Raw genomic sequence first — 12,442 nt, forward strand, 5'->3', positions numbered from 1 at the left:
AATGGTTTGCTTTGTCTCTGCTATCCCACAGACATAGAAAACAAGGATATTTTGTGTAGCCACTTTGCTGTCCAAGAAGAAAGTTCACCATCTTTAAATCCACACAAATCACCCACTGATGGTCCTGATATTTAATTTTTTCCATAACCAAAGCAATTGCTTCATATTCTTCTTTCAGTCGTGTTGAATGAGCGATTGGAATTGAGCCATATTTATTGCCATTGTGTAGAAGGACGCATTTTAAACTTCGCTTGGAGCTATCAATAAACAGGCGCCAATCATCTGGATTGTATTCTGGAAGACCCATGTGTTCTAGGAGACCTCTAACATCGTGACAGAATACGAGATTTGTGTCTTCAGTGAAAAATGGTAAAAACTCCTTTTCCCTTGTTCGGTAGAATGTGATTTTAGTTCCTTGTTCTAGTACGTTTTTCTCCTTCAATCAGGAAGCAAGTAATTCAGACGATTCTTTTGAAAGATTAAGGTCCCTAACTAGATCATTTAGCTCATCTTGATTAAACTGTTGAGGAATTGTTGACATTCCCTCATAATCACTGTCACTTCCATCATCCATGTCACAAGAATGTTCACTACGTTCGTTTTCAGTCTCACAAAGCTCTGGCAAGTGGTGAAACGTTGGGATTGGTATTTCATCGGAATGAACAACTGAACGTCTTGCTGAAGGCAGATCAGGATATGTCCACTTGTTCCGGTTATTTCTATTCATACCCGTAACATTTACCAGGCAGAAATAACAGTCATCAACATGGTTTGTGGGTTCCCTCCAAACCATTGGAACACCAAACTTAAGACTTTTTCTTTTTCCAGTTGTCCACTGTCGCAAGTGTTCAGTACACATTTTACACACAATATGTGGAGGCCACGTTTTATCTTGGTCCCCTAGGCGTACACCAAAATATGCATGATATGCTTTTTTTTACAAAGTCACTGATATGTTTTCTATTGTCTTTAAATGTGTACTCACCACATATGTAGCAAAACACATCAGGATGGTTAACACAACTTCTTCGACTTGAACTCATTTTATGTTCAGGCCACTAACACGGATGTTAAATATAAAGCTTTAGTATACGCGATACAAGTTATGATTTCAGAACAAAACTCAAATGTTCCAACATGTCACTCCACCTGCAAGACAACAACTACGATCCACTAGCCAAGTAGAATACCAATGCAATCTAGTGGACGTTCCTGGAACTACTATATGACTAGTTTCCGTTTAGTACCGACAGATAGCAGCACTAATGAGAAAAGAGCGCCGTTCTTCCAAATAGAAATCTCTATAGAGCACAGTAGGATTTATTTGAGTTGCAGAGTTTATAAGATCATATTCAAACTTGTTATTACGAGAATATTTGTATTTCTTTTGCTTATTTTGTATACTATTGCAAGAAGCATGCAGAAATAGTGGTTACATCATTTATAATTTACATATTTATTTTGGATTGTAATATTTCTTCCACATACATTGTAACGTAAATAACACTACTGGTACAGTAGCCTGTATCTACCAAAGTAGAGCTGATAGAAAAAAACTGCTTACATTATTGGATTCAGCGCCCCACACATAGTTAAAATCAGCTCTAAAATTTTAGGCACCAAGAAAAATTTTTTTTCTGTAGGCCTGTGTTATCATTCAGATCGAGGGCACATGTCGGCTAGTAAGTTACTTCCACTTCTGACTGAATTTTTTGTATGGCCAAAAATGCAAGCAAGCGTGAAAAAATACTGTGCTTCCTGCGAATTGTGTCAAAAGAGCACCCCACCCCACTGTTATCGTCCAAAACCACTAAATCCCATCGTCGTACAAAAGCCAGGCTACCTGGTATGCACCGATTGGCTTGGGCCAATAACAAAAAAATTGGGAAAGTCCATTATGTTCTCGTATTCTACGATGCATTCTCAAAACTAGTGGAATTGTATGCATGTAAAAAGGCCAACACTACCACCGCAGTAAGAAAGTTGAAAGAATACTTGAAAGTAAATCCTAGTGTGAAACTCGTCTTGACAGACAGAGAATCACCTTTCCAGTCTGAGCGCTGAAAAAAAAGCTTGCAAAACTAGGTATCAGGCACATAACTTCCACACCATATTATCCCCAGGGAAAAATGGCAAAAGTTGCTGTTAAGGCAACCGTACGTTTACTACGTAAATTGTGTCATAATAACCAGAGAATGTGGCCCAAATATTTGGAGAAAATAGAAAAATGTCTAAATTCGGCGAAACACCTGACCACTGGCGTGTCAGCCTAAGAGTGCCATTTTGGCCAGTCTATGTCTAGAGACATAGCAAGAATATTTAAAATCCCAAAAGTAAATCAGCACCATAACGTGCAATATTATGTTAATGTAGCAAGAAGAAATCACAAAAAAATGCTGCTGCACAAAAAAACTTGAACAAGTCACACCGTACAATAGTGTAGAATGTGGGTAATCTTGTACTATCTAAAGTATTCCCAAAGTCGAATGCTCTAGCAGGTGTTTCAAAGAAACTCCTTCTCTTATTTTCGGGTCCGTGGAAAATCGTTGCAGCCACGGGCAAAAACATGTACACACTAGCAAACCCTGCAACGAATAAAGTCAAAATGACCAGAAACGCCTTCTTACTAAAGAAGTATGTATAAAAAACAGCTGGTGGTACTGATACACAGGAGCCGCACCAAGAAATCACACCAAAAGCATCCAACACCTAATTGTGACACTTTAGTATATATAGTGTAGTGATAGAATGTTTTATTATAGTAAAATTTGTGTATGGTATAGTTATTGGAAATTTTGTATTCAGGTATATTTATGTAGGTCAACCTGAATTCTCTATAGTTAGTCATTTTGCTTATTGTTGCTTGTAATAATGTTTTGGTTGTTTTTTTTACTTTGTGTGATTCATGTAATATTTTTTGTTTACAGGAATATGAAATGTGCACCCTGTTGATCTGCGTCCTGTATTAGTAAATACAGCACCTAGAATCAAAGGGGGGATACTGTAGACGGCCAAGTGCCTTCTCCTCCATCTGCATATCAAAATGCAGATGAGTGCACATTTCCCTATCAATATGTAAATATATGATAATTTGTGATCAAATTAATTGCTTATTCATTAGCATTCATTTTAATGATTATGTAACTTTTATGAATATTATTGGGTAAACACCGAGCGTAATACAAGAGTATTAATACAATTTTGATGTATATTGTATTTCATGTATGTATTTTATTCCTTTACAGGCTATGAACATCATTTAAATTTTGCGTGCATCTCATTAATGGGAATTAAAGTGTATATATTATATGCATTAATGGATTTAAATATCCAGCGTACATACTCAACATATGATGAATAAAAAAATAATATCATATGCATTTACTTCATGTATAGAAGTTTGAACTTCGTGGCTACAGAGATAGCTTGAACAGAGATTTTTTCTTGGCGACATCAGTCTGAGCTGCAAAAGTTGTGTAAGGTCCATAACTCCTAGTGGGTGAAAAAATCCCTAAATAAACAAGAAAGGATAAAACCTTGAGTATAGGAAGTATACTGGTAACTTCCTCTGGTATAGCAATAACTAGGTAAAAACATTGCTTACAAACACTCTCCAGGCTTTGTTTCAAAAGCCATAAAATTTTTAGGGTCAACATAATAAATTTCCTATTTCTAAAGGTGTTGATTTCACACCTCTGAAAAGAATCTCGCAAGTCCCAAGCTCATAGCTTGGCTTCACCCCAAGTTCGTTACCATCAGCTATCTGGCCTATAATTTTCTCCCATGATGCACTGCACTTTTAAAAACTTGTATTTTATTTTAACTTATTTTACGTGTAAATTATTAATATTAACGTATTACGCTCACCAATTCTTGGAAAGACCGTTTAAAATTCATGACTATAATTATCGTCGTGTTTCCCAACGTTCAAAACATTTAAATCTTGTATTATTGTCAAAATTAATCATAACACAAATGTTTCTATCTCTCTCTCTCTTGGAGTAATGGCGTCTGGATGGCAGCAAACAGTTTTAAAAAAAGCCAGTGAAAAAAAGACTTCCTACACATATTACATGTATATAGTAATAGTATTGAATTCTGTATATATTTTTCTAAGTTTCTGTGTGTTTAATCAAGTGTAACTATTCTTTGTAATGTTTATTTCAGTAAAAATAGTAATTATTTATTTATGTGTTGTTATAAACTTCTGTTTGGGCAAAAAATTTTAAAACTGCCGCTCTCAACAGTGGTGGCAGCACCTATCACACAAAGTATGCTTGTATGCTAGCGCAAGCTGATTTTCAAAGTGCTGCTTGGTAAAAAAAACCACACACAGGCATTGCCTCAGGCATCAAAACCTTTTGTCAGTAATTCTTGGAAAAGCGAGTCCCTGCTTTTCCAGGAAATGTGAAGTTTAATAACCCCGTTCGTGGTGATTGTGAGGAAATTGTTAGTTGTGGCTAAAACGCGAAAAAATTAGTTCCTAAACTCCAGAATCTAAAGTTGCTTCAAACTTTTCGATATTCGAAAGGTTACAACCCAAAACAGTGTAAAGATCGTCTTCCCGTGGAGTCCCGTAAAATTATATACATGTACTATCATGTATCGTGCCACAATTGTGTTAGTAAACAGTGTACATAAATATTAAATTTTTATAGTGATAAACCAACTACAAAGTGTTCCAAAACAGTAAAACTTTATAAAATTGTTAAACACGTCATGTTCAAATTTTCAACTCAATCAACCTTCGACCACAAATTTCTAAGCAGTAACTAATTTTACCATGACTGTTTCAGCGTTATTAAGTAACAGCCAATCTGTAAACAAAACTTATTTATAGTGCAGTGGCACTCTTATCGATTTCTGTTATAAAATATTAAAATCATTAGTAAAAATCTCAAGTAAAATTGCCAGGCCTGTCACGTTATACAACGGTGCCTCTCCTAAGCTTTTAAACAAGAAAAATAGCAAAACATAAAGCATTGCTAGCCTTAATCTAACATACTTTGGGTCAAATGTAACACCGTTAAAAACATCACTAGTTTTCACCCTCAAGAAACAAAATTTTGATTTCTAATAAAATGGAAATGTGGGTAAGTACCAATTGGCGTGTAAATTCAGCGTAAACATTTCTCCAGTCCCTCCGTTAGCAAAAACTACCTATAAAGTAAACATTAAGGCAACACTGAATCACCATGCAACTGCATCATACAATTTAAAATTTAAATTTAACCATATAAAATGTTATTTTTTTAGTCCTCCTCTCTGTACACAAACAGTCAAAAACAATGAACTCATTAACATGAGAAGTCTGTTTTATTGTTTATCTGCTTGGCAGTTCACTTTAAGAGGTCAAACAAATCTCTAGTGTAAAATATATATATCTACTGTATCTGTGCTGTGCATAATGTGTATTTCTATCAATTAGTGTGAGTGGTGCACTTGTTTTGTTTAGTTTTTTTATGCTCTATCAACTATCAATGGTAGGAGTGGCGGCTCCAAAAAATATCACCCTTATCACTCCAAAAGAAATTTACATATGCAAAAGCAGTTTATTTACATTTTTGGTAATTTACCTAGTATTTAAATATCCCTCGCCACTCCACCATATTTGTGATAATATATGGGTGTTTTCATTCGTATGCATAAATTACATCTATAGCTACTTGCACCTCACACAGGGCGCCCCAAGCGGAAATATTTCACATCTTGATTTGGAATCTCCAGACTCGATTTAGCACGCAATGTGACTTTTGACCTGATCACATGACACAGTCTTGTCCTTATGGCAAACCGTTAGGCCGTTTCTGTTGTTAGACTGGTAGCAACTCGAACTCTGATAAACTCAACTTCTCGTAAATAAAACAATTTAAAATATTTACATATTGAACATAATCCTCAATCAAACATATGCACAAAAGAGTGGATTGAGTCTGCCAAATAATTGTCAGGTAAAGTCTGGTTTTAGAGTTTGAAGAATAATCAGTGAACTTAGACAACTTATCATATGTCGTTAGTAGTTTAGCGGTAGAGCATGCTCCTGAGAAGTGGGATATAAGATTTTGAGTCTCTGCTAGTCCAGTACTCGGATTTTTCTTTATCATTCTATTATAAATAAAGTTTCGATACAAATTCCCGAGATAAGTTACTTTAACCTGTCATCTCCAACTGCAATATTGTTATTCAGCTTTGAAAAACGGTCATAAAATCCAGCAAAAGTGAGTTATAAGTACAGCAACATTGTCATTCCCGATTGAGGACAGCGTAGAATAAGTAAATAAATAAAATTTAAATACTTAAGCTGTAAAACTTGATTAAATAACGAACGCAAAGATCCTATTTTTTATTTTAAAGAAAATTAAAAAATAAAACAAAAATGAATAATTCTTCAATTTGCCTATTAGCACTTGTTCTATGTATCAATGTGAAGGGAAAACAAAATAATAGTAGCATATGGAAAAAACAAAATGTTCACCAAAACTAAGGATAAACAACGTATATTTTATAGTAAATTGACCGATTCCTGTCAAATATCATTTTAAGAAACAGAAAATATATGTTAGGTTTTACCTCAGTATTCCAGCTCAATTGCAGGTTTGATTTCTGCTTATCAACATCAAGAAGTTTTGAGTTTACAGAAGCTACCTAAATAGGAGGAAAAAAATGTACTTTTGAGTTTTGCTTAACGTATGCCGGTGTATCAGAAGTCCAGGACGATAGGCTAACTTCGTTATTAAGAAAAGATTAATAATAATAGAGGAAATAGTTGGTGGAACTTTTCCAATCGCACCAGCCGTTTGGTCTTCACAGTGGTAAGGTGTCCTATGTTAAATGAAATAGCAATGATGCCATTTCATCACGCTGTTCTTTTCGGCCCTCACCATACTAACAATAGACTCTAAAACACTGTTCAGAAACGGATTCTAAGTGTTTTAGGTTCCTTCATACAACAATCTGCACATTCTCCGTGTCATTTTCGTGACCTCAGTTCCGTTCTAACAACCTGTTGAACTAAACAGCTGGTTTACTTATGACCCCGGACTTTTTATACACCCGGTATATTATATATATACTAAATAAATATACTTAAAACTTGACCTAAATTGAAATTAAATTTTATGATATTTATGCAGAAGGCTGCGAAGAAGCAGAAGCACCAAACAACAGAAGATGGTATCTTATAAACATGATTACTTAAACTAAACAGAGGTTCAAGAAATTATTCAAGAACTAGCAAAGATTCTAATTGTATTCCGGCCCCAGGATTCTTTCTGAAATTGTAAACAATTTAAGAATCCCGTTAGTTCGGGAGCCATATATAACGATAACGTGTATGTACTCTGTTTATTTTAGCTAGTATTTAGGACATAAGTGCTATTTTAACGGGCACTAGCTACATATTAAAAGTATAAGAAAACATGTTATAGTTAATGTCATGAGTAATGTTGATGTGTGAATGTTTATTGTATTGTACTGTGTTTATTTTCGTCCTTTTTTCATACATTTAGCACGGTGTTAAAATGCATGTGAAGTGGACACGTCATTTATATATAAACACAAAAGTAAAACACATAATAATGTAAATTACATACATCAAGTTAATAATTATAATTACATTTCGCATAATATCATTATTACAAATAAAGTTACAGTAAGTAATTATTACTTGCAGTGTATGTAGAAATCCTTCTATATATGTACCGATATAAAATCCTAAAGATAAGTAGCGACACTGATTTACTTAGATTATGTAAAATTTTTATACAGTTATAAAAGTTTTCGTCGCTAGGTAGAAATGTTTGTTTACTCGTTATGACACTGATCCGGTTACTAAGGAAACATTTTGGTTACCATGTACTTGTTTATATATAATTATCAATATATAATTCAACAAGACGTTGTATAATATAGACGTGTATCGCATTGCTGTAAAGAAATTGATAATTATTGCGAAGTATAGTGTGTTTATGTGATAGAAACTAGTGTGTAATCCTTCAATAATCCTCATAGTAATGTGATAATAATTTTAGATGAATTATACAACAAGATTTTAATAATTCAAACTGTGGTGTTATAATGGTAAGGAGAACACTCTTAAAAATAATTTAGTTGATTGCAGTCACCCAGCGGTTTAAGTTTTGTTCTGAAGGGTAGATCTAAAATGTAGATGAAACATAACATTGTTATTGTTAATAACGATTGTTATTAATTTACGTTAAGTTAAAATGATTTTTCTTATATCTCGAATGTTATTAACAAATAAATTATAAGAACTTGAAATAAATATTTATGGCCTGTATTTAATTCAATTTCTACAATGATTTCAAGTCTCAAAACAACCCTGCTCTTTATCACATCAATATGTTGAATACTCAGAAATCTATGAACTAGATAGCTGCACTATTTTTCGTATTACTTAATTATACATAACTATTATTTCTCCAAATACGTAGTTCTCTGTAACCATGTTACCTTGATGGAACTGTTATTATTCATCAGATATCAAGCAAATAAATTGTTACAGAACTCAAACTTCGACCTTTCAATAAAGTAAAAACATAACAACAGCGAATTACTCACCCGTTTTGTCTTAATAACATGTGCTATTTTAACTAAGCACTTCTCGCATTTAAAAAATTTAAGGTAATTGCTAATTTCCTACTTTCTACGTAAATAAATAGACGAAACTATATAGATATGGAACAAATGAATCAAGTATTACATGTCATTAATACCTCAGTTTTTAGCTGCATGATAATATTCCTGTTTTTTTGAGTTTCATTTCTCAGTGATTGGATGGTATCTGCAGACTCCGTAAGACACTTTTCCAATTCACGAATTTTTTTCCTGTAACTTTCGATAAGCTCTTGTTTGTTGTTGCTGGTTCTTTCACAACGCGACAGTCTAAGGGAAAATTAAACAATAGTTTAGATTAAATACCCAATGAGTCAGTACGTAAATACAAATAAATCACAATTTTGATATGAAAACTAATCTTGTCTTTGTCACAAACAAGTTTTTCTTTATCATTGAAGGTAGAATCAAGTTTTTTAGAAAAAAAATAACAGATGTAGAAGTAAAATCAAGAAATAAAGATAAAAGAGCTCGTTGCACTGGAATCACAAACTGATATATTGAGGTTGAGGCTCGATATTGAATTCTATAAAAAGAATTACTATCTTTCCTCTGCAGGTGTATTTGCTTTATCTTTCACTAACATAATAGATTATTATTTAAATTTAAAAAACAGACATAACGAGATTGTATTTGTAGTGTTTAGGCCTTTCTGAGTGCGAGTGCATTTTCCCTCTCCCTTATTGTTGTAACGTACTTAATATCATGGCTTTTAAAATGTGTTCTTTCTGGAGAAAGAGAGGAGAGGCAAATTATCTAGGGCCAGCCTTGCTTACGTTCCACAACTTTGATTGGAGAATATGTAAGAATTTTATACATTTAAGAATTTTACTGTTTTTAACAATATATGTTTACAACGTACCTGTTTCTGAGGTTGTTAATAGTGCTGTAACATTCACTAAGTTCTTTCCTTAATTCTTGAATGGTTTTCGATTGAGAGGCAGCCATTTCCGTTGCTGCTTTTAAACGACTCTCAAGACAATGAGTTCTTGTTTTCTCTGCATTTACGTCTTCATATGTCTTATTTTCAATTATAACATTTCTCACCGGATTTCTTGCCATTGGTTGTCTCATTCCCGGTCTTTTAGACAATGAAGCAGCATATTCTTTATTTCCCATTCGATTGTTTGCTAGAAACCTTTGCTTCTTCAAAACGTTCTTTAAATTTCTATTGATAGATTTATAAAACTTCCATAGTTCGCGGATCTCTGATGGCTGATCGTCAATCAAGCGTAAACCCTGTCTCCTCTCTTTTTTAAGACCTTGAACCTAGAACAAAATAAATAAGTTTTTAAAAATGTCGCTGCCAATGTAACTAATTGTTTAAAATCAATAAATTATTTTTAGGTACCTTCCCCTTTTCCCTATTTAATATATGTTAAAATATTTTATTTTAAAGAATTTCGAATTTCATTATAACGAATGAAAATACCACCTTTTTTGCCTTAATTTAACTTATTTGTTCAAAATGTACTTGAAATTAATCCTGTTTAATAACATAAATATCATTCATTATTTTTCTGATGTGGTAGCAATTTTACATACATGTATGCGGTAGGTTGAGCAGGATAACAATTTGAAATGAACCAATGAGCGTTATTTCATTAAATAAGCTTTAACTATTTTTCAACGCAAGAAGTAACACTATTGGCTAAATAGGAAAGCAAAATTTAAAATCAAGCAGAAAACGTTATGATTTCATATCTCTTTCTTCTAATTTCGTTTATTTATATCGAGATTGACTTATCTAGATCTTGTTTTTGTGTCTAAGGTATATTTTCTTGTCTAACGAATATCACTTTTCTGATAAACGAAAAAGTTACTTCCTTTATCACTAGAACTTTCAGTTATCTGTTGAAATCAGTCATATTTCAGAATGAACCGTATAACTTACTGCGCATTTTCTGTTAACAGATTGATTTATCTAAAACTGTTTTTTGTGTCCAAGTTTTTTTTTTTTTACAGGGACTTACACCATTTCAACTTTCACTGTTTCATAAGTTTCGTCTCTTGAATCTCCTATCTTCGTTATAAACTTGTATTTTATTTATTTATTTTCGCACAGGTTGGGATAAATCTCTTGTTAAAAATAAGAGAATAAGGCAAACATTTTGAACTCATACACTTATCGACAAATGTATTATACAGAAATGTAAAGGTTCTTGTTTGTGATTGCATCACGGGAAAACCACCTGAACCCGTAAATTTGACATGCATTTTTTAACTGGATCCTCTACTTTGAACTGGATTTTGTATCATTCTACTTTGATTAAAATGTGTATTCTAAAGGGAGTAGAGACAGTTCATTATTTGTGATGAACTTAGTTTCTCCTGACAGGCCGGTAGCCAGTCCAAAAATGTAGGGGGGGGGGGGCGGTTGAAGTTGGAAGCCCGACCCAACCATATTATCGTTCATCACCATATTATAGTTCATTTGCAAACCTACCGTGAAAATTTTAAGGGAGGCAGTGAAAATTAAGAGGGGGCCGGTCCACTCTAGCTCTCCGTCGATACGGGCCCGTCTCCTAATCCTGTTAAGTTAGACAGATGAAACTTTATATATAAGCTCTCCATTAAAAATAAGAAGACGCGGGTCCATTTTTTTTTTTTAATTTCCGTTTTAGGGGTCATTTTGTATAATTTTTTTCTTCACATTGAGAGCAATGTTGCAAGTTGCTTGGAATCGCATCACGAGGATGAGGTTGAACAATTTGAAATGAACTGTAGAACATAATATATAACTTGAGGTAAGTTATTATCATGATACTTTAATTATGTGTTTCCTAAAGGGGGAAGAAGGGATTAAAAATTTATGTAATAAATACAGTAACTCACAAGACCTTCAAGGTACGAAAATGAAAGTCGGTATATAAGATTCTTCTTTAAAATAAGGAGATAGTTACAGTTTTCACGTTTCGCTTTTGAATATTTTCATTTTAAGGGGTTGAGGGAGTATTCTCTATGATTTTTTCTTTTCTTTTTTTTTTTTTTTTACATTAAAATTGACGTTGATCGTTGTTTGTGATCGCACGACGGGAAAACACTTGACTCATTATTATTTTGAAACATAGTTAGTACCTACCTCAAGCTGAGATTTTATCATGCAATTCTGATTTAAGGACATACCTAAGAAGAGTATGGGTTCAACATTTCTGCGGAGAACAGAGTTACACTTTCATTAAAATGAATATTCTAAGGAAAGTTCAAATATTTTTTCATAAACCTATGTCCCCATGCGAAGAATGGACATTTCTGTTAATGTAATATAAAATCTACGTATTGAAATATGAGAGTCATCCAGAAAGTAAGGAATGTTTTGGTATGGTTAAATAGAAACGAAAGATATCAGCACATATTATATTATAGTAATCGCCCTAGTTGTCAAGACGCTTGCTATAAATGTGGGACCAGCTTTTCAATGCCGATGTTATACTCCTCAATCGTTAAAGATTTGAGCCAGGCTGTCACTGCTTGCTGGAGTTCCTCATCGTTTGCAAACTGTTTACCACCCCAAAAGGCAATAAGTGAAAATCACTTGGTGCCAAGCAAGTCGGTTTTCCTGAATCTTTCCTTCGACATTTTCCTTAAATTCTTCCGTAAGAAGTGATCACCTACCACTCCGATCTTCATCATGCACGCTGATCCTTCCTAGATTAAACGTAATACACAGTTTCCTCACTGATGACTCATTTATTGCACTATCACCACAAACATTATTTATTTGCCTATAAATTCCATTAGGATTAACTTTTTGCGCGTTCAGAAAACGAATGGCACTCCGTACTGCCCATCATGTAGTGGGATTTTC

General features: G+C 33.6%; 1 protein-coding gene across 1 annotated transcript in view; it reads right to left on the reverse strand.

Moving 5' to 3' along the window:
- Positions 1–12,442, reverse strand: part of LOC145666310 (uncharacterized) — a 741,735-nt gene that overhangs the window by 56,252 nt on the left and 673,041 nt on the right. Inside the window, exons 9-11 of the mRNA XM_081733400.1 lie at positions 9,497–9,903; positions 8,736–8,904; positions 6,571–6,645 (exon numbers count right to left, since the gene is read on the reverse strand). Coding sequence (XP_081589526.1) covers positions 6,571–6,645; positions 8,736–8,904; positions 9,497–9,903 — 651 coding nt within the window. The remainder of the gene's footprint in view (positions 1–6,570; positions 6,646–8,735; positions 8,905–9,496; positions 9,904–12,442) is intronic.

The sequence above is a fragment of the Thermobia domestica genome, chromosome 12, assembly GCF_964235325.1.
Source record: "Thermobia domestica chromosome 12, izTheDome1.hap1.1, whole genome shotgun sequence".
Lineage (NCBI taxonomy): Eukaryota > Metazoa > Arthropoda > Insecta > Zygentoma > Lepismatidae > Thermobia > Thermobia domestica.